Source organism: Rhinatrema bivittatum, chromosome 3 (genome assembly GCF_901001135.1).
Source record: "Rhinatrema bivittatum chromosome 3, aRhiBiv1.1, whole genome shotgun sequence".
NCBI classification, from domain to species: domain Eukaryota; kingdom Metazoa; phylum Chordata; class Amphibia; order Gymnophiona; family Rhinatrematidae; genus Rhinatrema; species Rhinatrema bivittatum.
Window position 1 is genome coordinate 31,055,613 of NC_042617.1, and position 19,702 is coordinate 31,075,314.

The 19,702-nt window shown below is 49.6% G+C and overlaps 1 protein-coding gene across 1 annotated transcript in view; it reads left to right on the forward strand.

Annotated features, from left to right (window-relative positions):
* The window catches only part of PARP1 (poly(ADP-ribose) polymerase 1), a 233,401-nt gene that overhangs the window by 12,450 nt on the left and 201,249 nt on the right, over window positions 1-19,702 (forward strand). Inside the window, exons 2-4 of the mRNA XM_029593046.1 lie at window positions 461-623; window positions 13,709-13,827; window positions 16,558-16,772. Coding sequence (XP_029448906.1) covers window positions 461-623; window positions 13,709-13,827; window positions 16,558-16,772 — 497 coding nt within the window. The remainder of the gene's footprint in view (window positions 1-460; window positions 624-13,708; window positions 13,828-16,557; window positions 16,773-19,702) is intronic.

A 19,702-nucleotide genomic window follows, 5' to 3' on the forward strand; every position in this document is an offset into this window, starting at 1 on the left:
ACTGTCAGAAACCTTAAGCTGTGAGATACACTCTGAAATGAAATTTAAAATCAGAATGTAAAAGGGGGAAGGTTTTGTCTTGGCGGGCAGTTGAATGGAAGAAAATTTGTGTGCCTTGGGCGTTGTGTACAAATATCTATCCCCAAAGAGATCATAAAAAAGGATAGGTGAGAGAATGACGATTTTAAGTTGAACCTTGCATTATGACCGTCTGTGCCTTGCACTGAGCCCTCAGCGAGACACCTCATGGACTGGAATGCAGACAGCATGAAGGCAGTGTTTGGCTGGGAAGCAAGTGCATAATGTTAGAGGTTAATGCTCTCTCCTTGTTGCAGGTGATGTCGTGGTGGGAGGTTCGCCATCCTCTCTCGCGCGATGTTGTGACTGTCTTCTGCTACTGCCTTCTCTGCGTTAATGGAAATCCAATTACATTTTCTTTTCTTGCTTTTCTTCCTGCCAGTCCCCCATGTTTGATGGGAAAGTGCCACACTGGTATCACTATGCCTGCTTCTGGAAGCAGACCAGTGTGCACGCCCCCGGCGACGTCGATGGATTTTCAGAGCTGCGGTGGCAGGATCAGGAGAAAATAAAAAAGTGCATAGAAACCGGAGGAGACCCATCAGGTACGTGCAGGCCCCCTGGCAATGCCCTCATGTCGGAAACCAAGTCATTGAGCAGTGTTTAGTGCTCTGTAGTGCCAAAGGGAGACCTGGGGGGGGTCTGTTGTGGACTCTGGCTCCTGCTACCCATAGGGCTGTAATGAAAAGTGCACTACTTTGTTCTCTCCTTCCCCAAGAATTGTTAAATGCAAAAAAAAAAAAAAAGATCCCTGTTGAGCTCTCTCTGCAGTATTCCTTGGACAGGATGGGATATGGGACCTAATGTAATAAGGTGCACACATTTTATTCCCGATGCAGCAAGGAGTTTTGTGCACAAAATGTATGTAAAGCAAACATGATTTATGTGCAGAGAATAGCTAATACCTCCATTAGCATGGGATTTCCATGAGAGGGCACTAACTTAAAATTTGTGCACAGGAAACCGATTTGTGCACAACGCATAAATCACTCTTAGCCTGTGCATGTTTTCAAGTCGGCACACCTTTTAAAAACTTTGGATGCATTAGCTTGCTATTCGCTTACTGCATCAGGGGTTAAGATTTTTTGGAGCATGTGTGTTAAAAAAAATAAAATTCTGCACTGACTTTTGGCGCACGGTTTTAACATGTGGCTTATTGCATTGGCCCAAGGAGAAGCTACCCTTATGTGTATGATACCTGCAATATTTCTTCTCTCGAAACAGAGAAGCTGGACATGATGTGGAAGAGCTAAGTATACCCCATGTGTCCTTCGGCATCTTCGGATTTTCGGTGGTTAGTCACCAGTGTCCTTTTTGTCAGAAAAATCAAAGCAAGAGTTTAAAATGATATTATTCACCAGTCTCTCTGCATTCTTACAAGCTCGTTGCAAGCCTATGGTGTAGGTGTCCTGCCGGTATTGCACACAATCTCTGGTCCTGGCCTCCCATTTTTGACTTTTGTCAGGAAAATGTTGACTTAATATCATAACATTATCAACGATGGCAGATAAAGGCCACTTGGCTCATCCAATCTGCCCAGTTGAGGTTCTTCCTCTCTGTGGGGAGATGAGCACCTGCTTACCCCCTCGTCTTTTATATAATCTCTTGATGCTTTTCCTTATCGCTCTCCATAGCAAGCTCAGGCATGTTAAATTCCATTTCAGTGCTGACCACAGCCTCCGTTGGCAGGCCATTTCAGGCCTTGACTTCCTGTTTGATTCTTACAAGAGCAATGCTTCATCTAAAATCCAGGCCCCCTTCTACAAAATTAGTGAGGACTTTGTCCAGACTGTCATCCTCCCCGTGCTTGGGTTTGAATTGCCCTATGCTGGTTATCCCAGCCACTTTGGAAGGCTGATGGGCTGCACCGCCACTCTGCTTGCCAGCTTTTACTTTACCCTTTTTGGTCCTCAAGTTTCAAATGACTGAGCACTCAAGCCTTTCCTTCATTTCTTCTGTTATTACCTCTCTCCCCCCCCCCCCCCCACACACACTCACTCTTACTACATCACACTTTGCCCTGACCCAGACATGTTTAACTTCTGGGATGCTTTTCCTGGACACTGCCTCTACCATTAGGCTGTTCCAGGCATCTGCCTACCTCTCAGTAAGGAAGTGTTTTCTTTTGGACCTTCCCCCCTGCAACTTCATATCATGACCCTCTTCTCCTTGAATTTCCTTTTCTGTGGAAAATTGCACTTTCCCTGTACGTACCAGGATCAGTCCAGGACACCTGGGTTGTGACTCCGCACCAGTAGATGGAGACAGACTAAAACTTGTGGGCGGAGCCATATATGCCCCTGTGCCAGTCACAGCCCCTCAGTCTTACTCTGTCTCCAGTAGATGGTGCAGGTCCGGTCACAGCCCTGCCTGCCCTGGTTCTGGTACTCCGTCAGGGTCGGTTCTTTTTTATTCCTTTAGGCCAGTTAGGCTACGTTGTTTTTCTGTTTGGGTAATTTTCCAAATTGTCCCTTAGGTCCCTTTCGCCCTGCCTCCCAGGGGGGTTGTGAGGTTCTGAGGGGACCACCCCCCCCTGGTTGAGGCCGCTGCTAGGGTCGAGGACCCAGCTGGCCTAGTAGCAGCGTCAGGGGTGACACCGGGGAGCCCGGTTCACTCACCCCTGCTGGATTAGGGCTCCAGGACCGTGGACAGCGACAGGTTTTTTTGTTAAAAAAAAAAAAAAAAAAAGGTTTCGTTTTATTTTCTGCCGGCTCTCTCTTGCTTCGCAGCGCCGCTCGCAGGGGGGGGGGGGCGCCGCCGACGGGGGGAGGGCCGTTCGAATTTTTCTTCAGTTTTCGTCGCTCCTGCTGCTCCGTCTTCGCGCCTCTTCGCCGGCATGCCTCGCGGCTCGGTCTGCCGGGCCTGTGGCTCGGCGCGCGCGCGTCTTTCGCGCGAAAGTCTCTGCGCGGCCTGCATCCCGGGCGGAGAGGGGTCGTCGGGGGCGCCTCGGGGGGCTCGTTCTCGGCCCGCGCGATCGCCTCCGCGCGGGGGGGGGCGCCGTAGAAAAGCCCCAAGAGCTTTTCCCGATCCGCGCGGGAGTGGCGGCCATTTTGGCCACGGGCCGCGAAATGGCGCGGGAATCGGCAGGGCCTTCGGCCTTGCCTCCCGCGCTTTCCCCGCAGCGAATCGCGGTCGGAAGGGGTCCCTCGGGGGACACAGGGTCCCCGGGGAGTCCCGATGATTTTTCATCGGATTCGGGCTCTTTTTCGGAGGACCTTGCGCTTTTGTTGCGCAAGGTCCTAAAATACAAAAAAAGCAAGCGCGGCCGGAGTGAGGCTCGCAGAGCTCCACCGCTGAAGAGGTCCCGGAAGCCTTCGGGGGTCGCGGAGGGGCCCCAGGGCACCTCGCGGGGGAAGCGGCCTCCACGTGGCGTCCCACAGGAGGCCGACACCGATTCCTCCCCCGAGGAGGACGCTGATTCCCCTGAAGAGACCCAGAAGGGGCCCGACGATGTAGGAGCGGACGGCTCCGCTACGTCCGGCGTAGCCAAAGGCTCACAGGCTGTGGAAGGAGACGATCCCAAAGTGGTCAGGCTCTTCCGTAGGGATGAATTGCCACCTCTAATTCCAGCTATTATCCAGGAACTGGGAATAAACCCCCCTCCGGCGGTGGTTCGTCAGGAAGCGAACATGGATCCGGTCCTGTTAGGCCTCACGGGTCCAGCAGTTGCTTTTCCGTTCCATTTTTCCTCAACAGACATCATGTTCCGGGAATGGGACACCCCGGAGTTAGGGTTGAAGGTCAGCAAGGCCATGGACAAACTTTACCCGCTTCCGGAGGATGCGCTGGACCTTCTCAAGTTTCCCAAGGTGGATTCGGCGGTTTCGGCGGTAACGAAAAGATCTACTATCCCGGTTACGGGTGCTACAGCCCTTCGGGACCTTCAGGACAGGAAGCTGGAAGTACAGCTCAAGAAGATTTTTGAGGTTTCAGCGCTAGGAATTCGGGCCGCCATGTGTACGAATTTCGCTTTGAGAGCGGGCTTACGCTGGGCTCAGGTCCTTCAAGCCAATGCGGACCTTTCGGCAGACGAGGCAGCGCAAGCGGATAAGTTGGAAGCGGTAATAGCATATGGCGCAGATGCACTCCACGATCTACTGCGCACTTCGTCTAGATCCATGGTGGCGTCGGTCTCGGCTCGCCGCCTCCTGTGGCTACGCAACTGGGCGGCGGATGGCTCTTCAAAGGCTCACCTCGGGGCGCTGCCATTCAAGGGTAAATTGCTGTTCGGCAAGGAATTAGATGACTTGATGGCTTCCCTGGGGGAAAATAGGGCTCTCAGGTTGCCCGAAGATAGATCCAGGTCGCGGCCTTCCTTTTCAGCCAGGTCCCGCTTTCGTGGGCCCAGGAGGGCGCGGCCTCAAAGGTCGTCGGGGCACTCGTTCAGGTCTTCCTCCTCCCGTACCCCACAGTGGCAGCAGCAGCAGCAGCAGTCCTTTCGTGGGAGGCGTTTTGGTAGGCCAGGGGGTGCCCTGGCCATCACGGCGCCCAAGTCTTCACAATGAAAGAGGGTCGGCCCTTCTCCCGCAGCAGCCTCGGCACGCTGTTCCCAACGTCGGGGCGCGGTTGCTGTCGTTCTACGAGAGATGGGCCGGGATAACGTCGGACCAGTGGGTCCTCACCGTGATAAGTCACGGCTACGCGTTAGATTTTGCTCGCATTCCAGTGGACAAGTTCCTTGTGTCACCCTGCAAGGCTCCCGAGAAGAAAGTGGCGGTGCTAGCCACCATCCGCCGCTTAGAGGACTTGGGAGCCATCTCCCCCGTTCCTGTCAGCCAACAAGGAAAGGGCCGTTACTCCATTTACTTCATCGTTCCAAAGAAGGACGGCACGTCCCGACCAATTCTGGATCTCAAAGGGGTGAACCGATGCCTACGCGTTCCTCGCTTCAAAATGGAGACCATCCGGTCCGTCATCGCCGCGGTCCGGCCAGGCGAGTTCCTGGCCTCCCTGGACCTCACGGAAGCGTATCTTCACATAGGTATCCAGCCGTCATTCCAACGCTTCCTCAGATTCTGCATTCTGGGTCGGCATTACCAGTTTCGGGCGCTCCCCTTTGGGCTCGCAACGGCCCCTCGTATTTTCACGAAGGTGATGGTCGTGGTGGCGGCTCAACTGCGCCGAGAAGGTCTCCATGTCCATCCGTACCTGGACGACTGGTTGATTCGGGCGAAATCCGAGGATCAGTGTCGGATGGCGGTGGCCAGGGTCCTCCATCTGTTGCAGTCCCTGGGATGGGTGGTCAACTTCAGCAAGAGTCATCTGACACCAACGCAGACCCTGGAATATCTGGGAGCTCTTTTCGACACAAAGCAGGGCAAGGTGTTTCTTTCCCTCGAACGGATGGTCAAATTGCAAACTCAGGTACAACGCTTGTTGTCTCTCCGCCAACCACGAGTCTGCGACTACCTTACGGTCCTAGGGTCTATGGCTTCCACGCTGGCGCTGGTGCCATGGGCGTTCGCTCATCTGCGACCCTTACAGTCATCCTTGCTTTCCCGCTGGAAGCCGGTCTCGGAGGATTTCCACCTACCACTTCCTCTAGCGGGACACGCGAGATCCAGCCTGCGTTGGTGGCTGGACCCCAGTCACCTTTCCGCCGGAGTCTCCCTCCTGGTGCCCAGTTGGACAGTGGTGACCACAGATGCCAGCCTCTCCGGTTGGGGAGCGGTCTGCCTAGGGAGCTCAGTTCAAGGCCTATGGTCGGTGTCGCAAGCCCAGTGGTCTATCAATCGCCTAGAGACCAGAGCGGTCCGTCTGGCCCTGCAGGCTTTTCTACCATTGCTGAGAGGAAAGGCGGTCCGAGTGTTGTCGGACAATGCGACCACCGTGGCATACATCAACCGGCAGGGGGGGACCCGGAGCCCCCAGGTGGCGGAGGAAGCTCAGCGCTTGATGGCCTGGTCGGAGCTACATCTCAGCAACCTCGCAGCGTCTCACATTGCGGGAGTCGACAACGTGCAGGCGGACTATCTCAGCCGTCATCGTCTAGATCCCGGAGAGTGGGAGCTGGGGGACGAAGCGTTTCTTCTCATTTGCGAAATGTGGGGAGTGCCCCACATGGATCTGATGGCCACGTGGCACAACGCGAAGGCCCCGCGATTTTACAGTCGACGTCGAGAGCGGGGGGCAGAGGGCGTCGATGCGCTGGTGCTTCCCTGGCCGACGGATGTGCTGCTCTACGTGTTTCCCCCATGGCCGATGATCGGCAAGATTCTACGGCGCATAGAGTTGCATCCGGCCAACGTGATCTTGGTGGCACCGGAGTGGCCTCGCCGGCCGTGGTTCGCAGACCTCGTACAACTGGCAGTGGCGGCACCCCTTCGGTTCCAGGGAATGGCGGCCCTACTCCATCAGGGCCCCGTCTGTTTGGAGGATGCGGATCACTTCTGTCTCGCGGCATGGCTTTTGAGAGGAATCGACTGAAGAGAAAAGGTTATTCAGATGCGGTGGTGGCCACGCTACTGCGTTCCAGAAAGCAGTCGACGTCTTTGGCTTACGTCCGTGTCTGGGTTGTCTTTGAGGACTGGTGCGTGCAGCGCGGGGTGGACCCCACTTCGGCTTCCGTCGCTGAGGTTCTGGCGTTCCTCCAGGCGGGTCTGGCCAAAGGTCTGGCGTGCAGTTCCCTACGGGTCCAAGTGGCGGCGCTGGGGTGTTTGCGAGGTAAGTCTCTGGCGATTCACCCGGATATTGCTCGTTTCCTTCGGGGTGCTAAACACCTTCGCCCCCCGTTACGTCTGCCTTGTCCGGCTTGGAACCTCAATTGGGTTCTCTCCGCTCTATGCATGGCGCCGTTTGAGCCCTTGAAACGCGCGAACTCTTAAGGATCTCACTTTAAAAAACGGCATTCTTAGTGGCGATTGCCTCGGCACGGCGTGTTTCCGAGTTACAGGCCCTGTCCTGTAGGGAACCTTTCTTGCGTATCTCTGAATCGGGGGTTTCCTTACGGACGGTCCCTTCCTTTCTACCGAAAGTGGTCTCATCTTTTCACGTTAATCAATCGGTGGAGTTGCCCGCTTTTGCGTGCGGAGACTCCTCTGCTACTGAAGAGAGGGAGTTACGGAAGCTTGACGTGCGGAGATCCCTTCTCCGATATCTGGAGGTCACTAATCCGTTTCGGGTCACAGATCATCTGTTTGTACTGTTCTCTGGACCAAAGAAAGGAGCTACAGCGTCCCGCACAACGATTGCTCGTTGGCTCAAGGAGGCCATTGGTTCGGCTTACTTGATCCGGGGCAAACCTCTTCCCGTGGGGCTGCGAGCTCACTCGACTCGTTCTCAAGCAGCGTCTTGGGCGGAAGCTTCTCAGGTGTCGCCTCAAGAGATTTGTAGGGCGGCCACCTGGAAGTCGTTGCATACTTTTATCCGGCATTACCGGCTGGATGTCCGGGCTACCGATTCTGGGGGTTTTGGAGAGAGGGTACTCCGAGCGGGACTCTCTGCTTCCCACCCTCAGTAGGTTGCTCTGGTACATCCCAGGTGTCCTGGACTGATCCTGGTACGTACAGGGAAAGGAAAATTAGTTTCTTACCTGATAATTTTCGTTCCTGTAGTACCAAGGATCAGTCCAGGATCCCGCCCGCAGTGCTGCGCTGAAGTAATGGAGAGTCCGCTCTGTGTTTTTGATTTGCTCTGTTCCGCTTGTTCGCTCTCTCGGTTGGAGAGTCCGTTTCCAGAAGGGGTGTTTCTTTCCCCGTTAGTTAGCGGTATCTAGTTTGGTTTACTTCTCTGGTTGTGTTCTACTTTGACATTCCGTAAGACTGAGGGGCTGTGACTGGCACAGGGGCATATATGGCTCCGCCCACAAGTTTTAGTCTGTCTCCATCTACTGGTGCGGAGTCACAACCCAGGTGTCCTGGACTGATCCTTGGTACTACAGGAACGAAAATTATCAGGTAAGAAACTAATTTTCCTTTCCATTACTTTATTGGAGCCTGTTGATGTGATTTAAAAAAGGGTTGTGATTTAAAAAAGGGTTGGAAAAGACCATAAGCAGTTAGCCCAGTAGACTTGGGAAAGTCAGTGCTTATCCCTGGGAGTATGATGCAAGAAATAGACCAACTGTTGGGGATCTGCTGGGTATTTGTGACCCGGACTGGCCACCGTCGGAGACAGCATGTCCCTTTATCCTATTGTTTTTCCATTTTGAGGGAGCTGGCCCTGTGACTTGGTGGCAGGAGCTGTAACTCCTGGGTTTGAGTCCAGTGCTTGGCTTTCATTCCCTGGATCGGCTGGGGAGGTGTGGAAACATCACTTATGGTCCCTTTGGGGGGGGGGGTGTCATAATTCAACACCTAGTGGCTGGACTTAGGACCTATGATTGCAAGGTTCTGGAAGGAGCCCTTGTTCACGGCCCTGACTGAGGAAAATTTGTTGCAATGACTGAACTGAGGAGGCAGCTGTAAATAGGGGGAACCCCTGGTTCGCTGTGAATAAAGGCTGGTGGTGTTGTATCGCAGTGGAGGCCAATGCAGATTGAGCTGGAAAGCAGGAGGAAACTGCCAGGTTCAAAGAAGACATTTCTTTTAAGTCGCCAGATGAACAGGTCATCTGTTTTGGAAGTCGTACGCCCTTGCATGACTCTGCAAATAAATGTGAAACTTTGCAGCCTATTATCATTGTAGTTTAGAAATTGAGAATCCTAAAATAATCCAGCAGAGATCACATCCTATGACATGTCTAATATGAAGGTGTGTGTGGTATGCGCTGCTGTTGGCTCTTCATGACTTTCTCTCCCTTGCTGTGGTTTATATTTCTAATAACAAAGATTTTAATGAACAGATTTCTTATTTCTATAACGTGACACCCCCCCCGTTAGATTTGGATAAAACAAGGTTGTAGGAATTAGATCAAAAGAGGAGTAGTAAAGTGAAGCTATGAGAATTCTGTTGGAATTTCCAATGCTGCTTTAATGTTCCGGAATGTCTGGGGGCAGCTATCTTTGGGAGAATGTCTGCAAGTTGCTTGAAATAGAAGCATGTGGTTGGCTTATGCTCTGTGTGTGAAGTGTCCATGATGACATCACAGCCAGAATGAATGCAGTGTGTCAGGTGATTTGTGACAATGCTGGGAATTGGAGGGGAGCAACACGGGGAGTTCTGGTTCCCTGTACGTACCCGGATCAGTCCAGACTCCTGGGTTTTGCCTCCCCTCCAGCAGATGGAGACAGAGAAGTTTTGACAGACTCTGCCTTATATGCCAAGGTGCCACCTACAGTCCGTCAGTATTTCTCTGTCTCCTGCAGATGGTGGAGGTGCAAGACCTACAGATCTGTTCTGGTTACTTAGATTTAAAATAGACTTAGACAGGTTATTTAAAAACAAACACAAAAAAAACAAATGAACGAACAAAATAGTAATAATAATAAAGAAGGATTGAAAGAAGACACTGTTCAGCCTCCCAGAGGGTTGCCAGGTTCTGAGAGGACCATCCCCCCTGGTTGCAGAGGCACCTGCGACTAAGAGCTGAGAGCTCTATTGGTCTGTGAGTAGCAGCGCTGGGTGTGAAACCAGGGAGCCCGGCTCACTCACCCCCAGATGGTCCAGGACCCACAGAAGACTGGGCAAGTGTCATTTCATGGAATTTAATTGAATTTATTTCACCGATTTAAAAAAAAAAAAAAAAAAAAAAAAAAAAAAAAAAGTCTCTTTCGTCTCTTCTTTGCCTCATGGTCGCAGTTTCTGGATTGACGGCTCTCAAGGACTTGCAGACTAGAAAACTAGAGCTTCAGCTCAAAAAGGTTCTTGAGGTCTTGGTTCTGGGGGTCAGAATGGCGATGTGTAGCAGTTTCTCGTTGAGAGCGGGCTTTCGTTGAATTCAACAACTTCAGGCCAAGGAATCCCTATCTGCACAGCAGGCACTTCATGCGAGGTGTTTGGAAGCATCAATCGCGTACAGTGCTGATACTCTTTATGACCTGTTGTGGTCTTCTGCCAGCTCCATGGTTTCCGTAGTCTCTGCTCAGAGACTCTTATGATTAAGAAACTGAGCTGCGGATGGTTTCCTCTAAGCCTCAGCTTGGTTCTCTGCCATTCAAGGGCAAATTGCTGTTTGGAAAAGAGCTGGAAGATCTGATAAGGTCTCTCGGAGAGAATAAGGTGCACTGGCTACCAGAATATTGGCCAAGGCCGGGAGGTGCTTTTTCTTCTAGGTCTCCTTTTTCGAGGCGGTCGTAGATCTCGAGTGCCCCGTTCATCCACTACCACCTATACTCAAGATACCGGCAGACAACAGTCCTGGTCTCAGTCTTTCGTGGATGATTGTGTTTTCCAGGCTGGAAACTCCCAGTTGGCGCAAGGGGTTAAGCCTTCACGATGCTGGGCGACCGGTCCATTCTTCGGTTCTGATCGTACTGGGCAGACTGTCTCTTTCTGCGAGGCATGGACCAAAGTGACATCGGACCAGTGGGTTCTGTCAGTGATAAAACACGGCTACACTTTAGATTTACATGTTGCCTCCGGCATCGTCTTCCAGTCTCCCCGGGCGCCTATGACACGAAGAGTCGAGCGGTATGAAAGACATTGCAGCACCTTCTTGACCTCTGCGCAATCACGCCAGTTCCCCAGGCAGAACAAAGAAAGGGCCGTGACTCCATTTGTTTTATGGTGCCAAAGTAAGAAGGACTCTTCCGACCCATTCTCGACTTAAAATGGGTCAACAGATGTCTTTGCATACCCTGCTTTCGCATGGAGACTTTACGATCCGTCATTGCTTCCATTCGAAGCAGGGTGTTACTAGCATCGCTAGATCTGACGGAAGCGTACTTGCACATCGGAGTTCGGAATGACCATCAGAAGTTTTGAAGGTTCGCCATTCTGAGAAAGCATTACCAGTTTCGAGCTCTACCATTCGGACTTGCTACCACTCCCAGGACCTTCACCAACATAATGGTAGTTGTAGCAGCACAGCTACGGAGGGAAGGTCTGTTGGTGCATTCCTACCTCATCGAGCGAAATCAGAGCCGGGTGGTTTGTCAACCTTTTCATGAGTCATCTAGTGCCCTCTCAATCATTGGAGTTCCTGGGAGCACGGTTCGACATACAGCAGAGTAGATTGTTCCTTACGGCAGAGCGCATTCTGAAGCTGCAGGGCCAGATTCAAGTGTTGTTGTCCAAACATCCTCCTCAAGTTTAGGATTACTTGAGGGTCATTGAATCGATGATGTCTACTCTGGAACTGGTTCCGTGGTCTTTTGCTTTCATGCGTCCTTTGCAGTCAGCGTTGCTTTCTCGGTGAAGTACACTTTCAGAGCAATTTCATCTACCCCTGCCTCTTACAGAGGCCACGAGATCCAGCCTCGATTGGTGGCTGCTTTCCGACAATATGGACCGCAGAGTCCCCTTGGTACTACCAGAGTGGACAGTAGTTACCATGGATGCCAGTCTTTCCTGCTGGGGAGCAGTCTGCGGAAATCGGTGCAGGGTCAATGGTCCTGAGAGGAATCTCAGTGGTCCATCAAATCGCCTGGAAACCAGGGCGCTCCATTTAGCTCTACAAGCCTTTCTCCCGATGCTTCAAAGGAAGTTGGTATGGGTGTTCTCAGGCCAGGCGACCACAGTGGTAAGGAGGGACCAATAGCCGGCCAGTGGCTTTAGAAGCTCATCAGTTGATCAGCTGTGTGGAACGGCATCTAGGTGGCTTTATGGCGTCTCACATAGCCAGGGTCGACAATGTTCATGCAGATTTCTCAGTCGACACTGTATAGATCCCGGGGAATGGGAATTGGCCGAGGAAGTCTTTCGGATTGTTCCAACCATTGGGGCTCACCCAGAATGGATTTGATGGTGTCGTTTCAGATTGCCAAGGTTCCGCACCTCTTTGTTCGCCGCAGAGAAACGGGCTGCTGGAATAGACGCTCTGATTCTTCCTTGGTCAAGAGATGTTCTTCTGTATGTTTTTCCGCCTCGTAAAGTGCTCAGGAGAATAGAACATCACATAGTGGAGATAATACTCGTAGCTCAGGAATGTCCGAGGCAACCATGGTTTGCGGATCTAGTCAATTTGATGATGGCAGGGCCCCTATGATTTCAGGGTCTTCCGAACCTTCTTTTTCAGGGACCCATCTGTTTTGACGGGGCGGATCGCTTTTGTCTAGCAGTTTGGTTTTTGAAAGGCAGCGTTTGAAGAATAAGGGTTATTCGGATGCGGTGGTCAATACTCTCTTGAGATCTCGCAAAACATCCACTTTTCTCACGTATATCCGTGTGTGGAAGATCTTTGAGTCTTGGTGTGTACAACTTGTAGTTCTTCCTCTTCGGGCGTCGGTGTCTGATATTTTTTGTTTTCTTCAAGCCGGTCTATCCAAAAGCTCTTGGTAGTTTGCGTGGAGCAATTCATAGAGTGCTGTTAGCTTCACATCCAGATGTGGCCCGTGCGAACCATTTATGTCCCCCGGTCAGACATTCTTGTCCTTCCTGGAATCTAAGCTTGGCACAGCGCCCTTTGAACATCTAAAGAGGGCGACGTTGAAAGATCTCACGTTGAAGGTGATTTTTTTTCTGGTGGCAATTGCTTCAGCGCGTAGGGTGTCCAAGCTCCAAGCGTTGTCATGCCGTGAGCCTTTCCTGAGAATTTTTGGTTCTGGAGTTTCTTTGCTGTCTGTTCCTTCCTTTCTTCCAAAGGTAGTTTCGGAATTTCATGTGAATCAGTCCGTGGAGCTTCCGTCCTTTCCGAATCTGGACTGGTCGGATGCCGTCTCTAGGGCATTACAGAAACTGGATATCTGCAGAGCCTTGCTGCGTTGTCTAGAGGTGACAAACAGTTTTTCGTCGTCTGATCATCTTTTCGTGCTCTGGAGTGGACCGAAAAGAGGTAATATGGCATCAAAACCACTATAGCCCGCTGGTTGAAGGAAGCTATAAATTCAGCATACTTATTGCGTGGTAAGCCCTTGCCGTTGGGAGTGCGTGCCCACTGTACCTACTCGCAGGCGGCATCTTGAGCGGAGTGCTAACGGATATCTCCACAAGAAATTTGTAGAGCAGCTATTTGGAAATTTTTGCATACCTTTGCGAGGCATTATAGACTGGATGTCAGTGGTTCTGAGGGATTTGGAGAAGGAGTGCTCTGAGTGGGCCTCTCTGGATCCCATCCCAGGTAAGAAAAGCTCTGGTACATCCCAGGAGTCTGGACTGATCCGGGTACGTACAGGGAAAGGAAAATTAGTTCTTACCTGTTAATTTTCGTTCCTGTAGTACCACGGATCAGTCCAGAGTCCCGCCCATTTCGTAGATGGAACAGAGAGTCCGCTTGTTTTAGCATTTCTTGTTCTTTTCAGGTCTGCAGATCAAACTTGTTTACCAGGTTCTGTTCCCATGTGGGCCTAGTGATCCACTTTGGATTATAGCTTTGCTTATATAGATAGTTTGGTTTTGAACCATTCTGCTTTGATACTGAGTAATACTGACGGACTGTAGTTGGCATCTTGGCATATAAGGCAGAGTCTGTCAAAACTTCTCTGTCTCCATCTGCTGGAGGAGAGGCAAAAACCAGGAGTCTGGACTGATCCGTGGTACTATAGGAACGAAAATTAACAGGTAAAAACTAATTTTCCTTTACCATGCCAAATGCTGGAGGGGTGAAGGGGGTACTGTTTCCTATTAAAGCTGTTTTTGATGTCTTGGTTTCTCAGAGCCGGGAGGTAATCAGAAAGGAGGTGGCAAGGCGGAGAAGACCCTGGTTGATTTTACCGTGGAGTATGCCAAGTCAAACAGAAGCACCTGCAAAGGATGTAGCCAGAAGATAGAAAAGGTAAAGGGACAGAGCATATAAAAACTGAAAGGTGTTCTGAAGGCTTTTTCCCTTTTGAAATCCCATTTTACTGTTATATAGCTCTTTGATCTTATTTTCTGCAGAGCTGCTCAAATTTCCCTCCCTTACCGGGCTGCTTAGCTGCATGCAACCCCTGGGAGTCTGAAGAGAAGCAGCATGCAAGGAGTGCTCTGTAGCTTGCCTGGGAGGAGAGGATGCACTTGGTGCTTTAGAAATATGTGTGTGTGTGTGTCTATATTTTAGGTAGAAGCCCCAAGATCAGGCACTCAGCTAACCATCATCTAGCAATGGGGCTATTTTTATTTTACTGCTGCCTAGAAGGTTTAAACAGAATGCTAATCAACATTGGTGAGCACAGGAGCTTTGCTCTATGGCTCTGTCCACCCCAGCCTCACTCTCTCCCCTCCTGGTTGCTTTCAGGTGACTGGCATATTTGATTAACTTAGCATGGGACTATTTCCCATACATGCTTGATAATTGAACTTTTACTGTATATGCAAGTATAATATTTATTTATATATTTAGCTTCACCATTACAAAATGGTTTGCTGTACATCTGTGGTTGAGTGGGTTCCAGGCCAACTGGAATGGAAGGGTATGCTTTGGGATGCTAGCCCCCCCCCCCCCCCCCCGAGCAGGAGGAAACTGTCTGATGGATTGTTACAACTACGTGTCAGATAACCTCCCCCTGAGTAGGGAGTGCAAACCAAACCAGCTTTCATATATTCAGGTTGGCATTCCAGAGCTCACCTTGATGTAAAAGTGCATTGGCAGCATGCCAGCCACAAGTTTACAATAAGTTGCCAAGAGAGAGAAGGTTGGATTTGCTAAGCATTTTATCAGTAGAGACAATGGGGGAAAAAAGCTTTCTTACAGGTCGATACAGTACACTGCGCTCTGGTGGAGCGCACTGTTATCCCCGCGTTTGGACGCACGTTTTCGACGCGCGTCCAAACCCCCCCCCCCAAACTAATAGCGCCCACAGCATGCAAATGCATGTTGATGGCCCTATTAGTTATTCCTGCACGATTCACTAAGTAAAATGTGCAGCCAAGCCGCACATTTTACTTTCGGAAATTAGCGCCTACCCAAAGGTAGACGTTAATTTCTGCCAGCACCTGGAAAGTGCACAGAAAAGCAGTTTTTACTGCTTTTCTGTGCACCTTCCGACTTAATATCATGGCAATATTAAGTCGGAGGTCCCAAAGTTAAAAATAAGTAAAAAAAATAAAAAATAAATAAAATCGGTCCGCGGCTCGCGGGTTGAAAACCAGATGCTCAATTTTGCCGGCGTCTGGTTTCTGAACCCGTGGCTGTCAGCGGGTTTGAGAACCGACACTGGCAAAATTGAGCGTCTGCTGTCAAACCCGCTGACAGCCACCGCTCCTGTCCATATCTATGTTTCTACCAATATCAATGGGCCTTATTTACTAATAGTCCGATAGTGTAAAAATCGCGCGCACAGGCCACTCTCCTGTGCGCGCGATTCAGTAAATAAAATTATTCAAATTAGGGCCCACGGTACAAAGAGGCGCTAGAGACGACTCTTTGTACCGCGCCTCTTTGTACCGTGGGCCCTAATTTGAATAATTTTATTTACTGAATCGCGCGCACAGGAGAGTGGCCTGTGCGCGTGATTTTTACTGTATCGGTCTGTTAGTAAATAAGGCCCATTGATATTGGTAGAAACATAGATATGGATAAATATATACCTTAATTAGCAATAAAGATCAACTTACAAGTTGCAGAAGATTGTTTTATTGGACCAGCTTAATGAATTTGAGGCTAGTTTTGGAGAGCTGTGCTACCTTCATGCTGTGCTCTGCAGCTATGGGTTAACCTGCTGCTTACCCCGAAGGGAGGCTTGGAATGCAGGCTCCTCACAACTCTAAACAAGGTGTAATGTTGCAACCTTTTGTGTTGCTCTTGGTCAGGAAGCCGATGCCTTGGGCTGCCTTTGGCTGTACAGGGCCAGCTCTAGTGGTGACTAGCCAGATCTTGCTAAAACGTTCCAGGCTTGGCTGAAAGTGCAGAGGAAGCAGATTTGTGCCAAGCCCTTGCCCCAGCTCCATATATCCTAGTGAGGAAAGCCTACCCTGAACCTTCCCAGCCATTGGCTAAGTAACACTTGTTTAGACAGTGTTAGTTGTATAAGTCCCATTTATTTTACATGTTGCTTGCAGATTCAATCTTTTTTTTTTCTATTCATTGTTCCAACTGTTAATCACCTTTTCAGTTTGTTTCTGTGACTGACTGGTGATTCCCAGTGTTTTTTGTTTCTGGTATGTAGGTGCATTTCCTGGGAGCTGCATGACTTATAGGCTTTGTGGGTTGTCACTGTCCCTAGAAACCCAGGGGATAGCTTGTGGGGCAGAGTACTGGCCCAGTGCCAAATGGGAATCCAGGTTGCCAGTGCAGGAGCACGTGTGCGTGTAGGCAGGGCAGGGGCAGTGCTTGACAGGACCCTTCAAGTGTCCACAGGGTTAACCCTGAGTGGGTGTTAGGGGTAGCATTTGGCGGTTAGCATTTCATGACAGTGGGTGCAATAGCTTTTCAGCCACAAGATTATGAACTCCCTTGGGGATGTGGCCAGGCAGACAGGGCTATCCTCAACAGGAGCCAGCAGAATGTAGTTGCATCCTTGCCTTTTGGTTAGTTGAATATTTTTTATCCATGGTTTGCATTTTTAAATGTCCGCTTCCGTTTCAGGATCAAGTCAGACTGTCAAAGAAGATGGTGGATCCCGAGAAGCCCCAGCTGGGGCTGATTGATCGTTGGTACCACGTGGACTGTTTTGTCAGCCATCGGGCAGAGCTGGGCTTCATGCCATCTTACAGTGCCAGCCAGTTCAAGGGCTTTGCCATCCTGACAGCGGAGGATAAAGAGGCTCTGAAGATGAAGCTGCCTGCTGTCAAGACTGAAGGGTATGTGAGACCCCAAGGCCCCAGGGACTGGGGTTCTCAAAACTACTTCCCTGCCCCTGCCATCCCCCCCCAGCCCAGGGCTTGTTATGTGGATCCCTGAAATAAAATATGCAAATATACCCAGGGACATTAAAGTACAATTGGTCTAAGAACATGGTTGGTTCGTGTGTTTTGGATACCCCGAAACCAGACCAGTTTGGCAGGCTTGTGAAGGACCAGTTCTGAGAACCTTTGGCGTGAGGGAAAAGGAAAAAAATCATGCCAAGTTGCTTATTTTGCAAGTTCACACCACTCTCTGTTGAGATAAAAGTTTACATTGTTTATGCATGTAATTAAACATGAAGATTAAAAATTTGTTTGAGTACTGCAGAATAGAAAGTGTTAATGCAACAGGCACTATGCGATCAGTATCTTAGCCAGACAGAGCCTGAATTTTGAATTTGCTGCCCTTTGTGGTGGATTCGTTTTCTAGCTGGGTAATTCATTACCCGGATAAAAGAGATGCAACGCTGGGGGAATTTCAGGGACAGGGCTTAAATTTTATTCAGTGTTGATATTCAGTGCCACCTGGCTGAGGGGTAACCAGGTAAGCCCGGTTGTGGTAGAGAGCAGGTCCATAGCTATCCCGATAATTTTATGCTGGAAAACTTGAAACCTATTAGGCTATATTCAGCATATAGCCAAGAGAGTTTAAAAACAAACAACAACAAAAAAAAAGCCCTCACAGCTCAGCAGTGGCCTTATCCATCATCCATTCCCCAAACTAATTTAAAAAATGTTGGGGCTTTGGCATCAGGTTTCTAATTGATGATCCCAGCTGCAGTGGAGTGAATATCTGAAAATATCAAAGTGCCAGTATCTGTCAGCTGTACCGGCACTTGGATGATCACCCCACAGGGCACAGGGATAGTTTGGGGAGTTCGGGGGGGTGGGGAGTGGGAGTGGTACCCCACTTTTGTAAAAAGGGGAAGGGTGGATTGGACTGGGGCAGCCACCTTTAAACACATGGAGAGGAGGTCGGAGAGGGGTGCACAGTGGCCACCTTTTATTTAGAACACTTGTGGGGTGGGGCTTGGGTCCTACAGTGGGGGAGGGGCAGATAGGGCCACTGCTGGCCTGAGAGAAGAGTTTTTGTTTTCTAGTCTTCAGTAAGCCAGTGAGGGGCATAGTTACTCAGATAACTTGAGCTGAAAATATTCACCAGAACATGGATTCAACTGAATATTTGGCTGAAGTTATCCGGGTAACTTTGCTGCTCACCAGGCTACTAAATATTGACCCATTAATGCCTATGTATGGTGCATTTGGGTTTAGTGAAAAAAACCTAAATACTAGAGAGAGAGAGAACTGCAAAACCAATACAATAAATGGCAACCTTTATTTTGATGCCAGCGATGCAATGAATATGATACTATCCCCTTAATTTTAGGATTTTCCAGCTTTTAAAATGTGCTAAATACGAAACACTTTTTAATCTTTGCAGGTCAGGCAAGGCAAATCTATGACAAAGACACCCTGGAGGTGTCTGGGGGTGTCAGCTAACATCTGTTGTGCTTTGGGTTTTCCTCTATTGTCAGCCTTTTTTCTGTTAGCTGTGCTTTTGCCTTGCCTTAGTTACCCCCCTCCTCCGCCAGCCGAATCTTTCAAAGCTCTGATTTCCTCCCCTCATTCCCCCCATCCCTAATCATCCATGGCATACATATCATCAATGCTTACATTATTTTTTTAAAAAGCACAGGTAGGGGAAATGTACACTCAACACCATATTAAGGTGGTGGCTTGCAGGGTGCTTGGGCTTCTAGAGCCTACTAGTTGTGGGAATCAAATATATCGTTCAGACATGTTTTAGAGTTCAAATTCTAGTCCAGTACCTGGATTAGATAGAAGGTCCAAGGGGTCGGAACACTTTTGAGTAATTGCTGTTTCCAGAAGTTTAGAACAAAGGTCCCTTCACGTGGGGAGGGGGGCGGGAGGGGACAATAACTAGAACTTAACGTCCCTTCAGACAAAGCACTGAACAAGGTAACAAAAATGAGTCTCTGTGGTTTGCTTGTGATAAGTGCTAATTGAAAAACGAAACCTTATATGTTACCATACCACTTATTTATTTATTTTATTTAACAGTTTTTTATACCGACCTTCATGGTAAATAACCATATCGGATCGGTTTACATTTAACAAGGGTAAACTGAGGTAACAATTCTGGTAAACAATAGATAACAATGGAAAAAGGAATAAGTCAAAGTTACAATCAACAAGGAATAGAATAAACTTGGAAGCTTAAAACAAGCTGGAAGGAAGATGAAGGCAGGTAGAATAAATATAAAGTGATACGATTAATTTAACGGGTTAACGCTTATGCTTTAACCTGGAAATGCTAGTGTCCATTTTCAGGAGGAAGAGTGCCAAGGACCTTGTAAGAAGTGAGGCTCAAACTAGTGATTGTCTGGTGGATCCGGGAAGGCTTGGTGAAAGAGCCACGTCTTGAGTCTTTTTCTGAAGGTTAAGAGGCAGGGTTCCAATCTGAGATTTGATGGGATGTTATTCCAGATAGATGGGCCTGCTATTGAAAAAGCTCTGTCTTTGGTCATAGAGAGGCGTGTGGCTTTAGTAGGGGGAAATTTCAGAGTGCCTTTGTGAATATCTCTAGTTGGTCTGTTAGAGGAGTGGAGTTTGAATGGGATTTCCAGGTCGAGTTGGAGTTGCTGATGGATGGTTTTGTGTATTAGGGTAATAGATTTGTACAGGATTCTAAAATTCACTGGTAACCAATGTAGGTTTCTGAGGATGGGGGAGATGTGTTCACCGCGGCTGGTACTGGTCAACAGTCTCGCTGCCGCATTTTGTAACATCTGCAGTGGTTTGGTGGTAGATTTGGGGAGGCCTAGGAAGAGGGCACTGCAGTAGTCTATTTTGGCGAACAGTAGTGC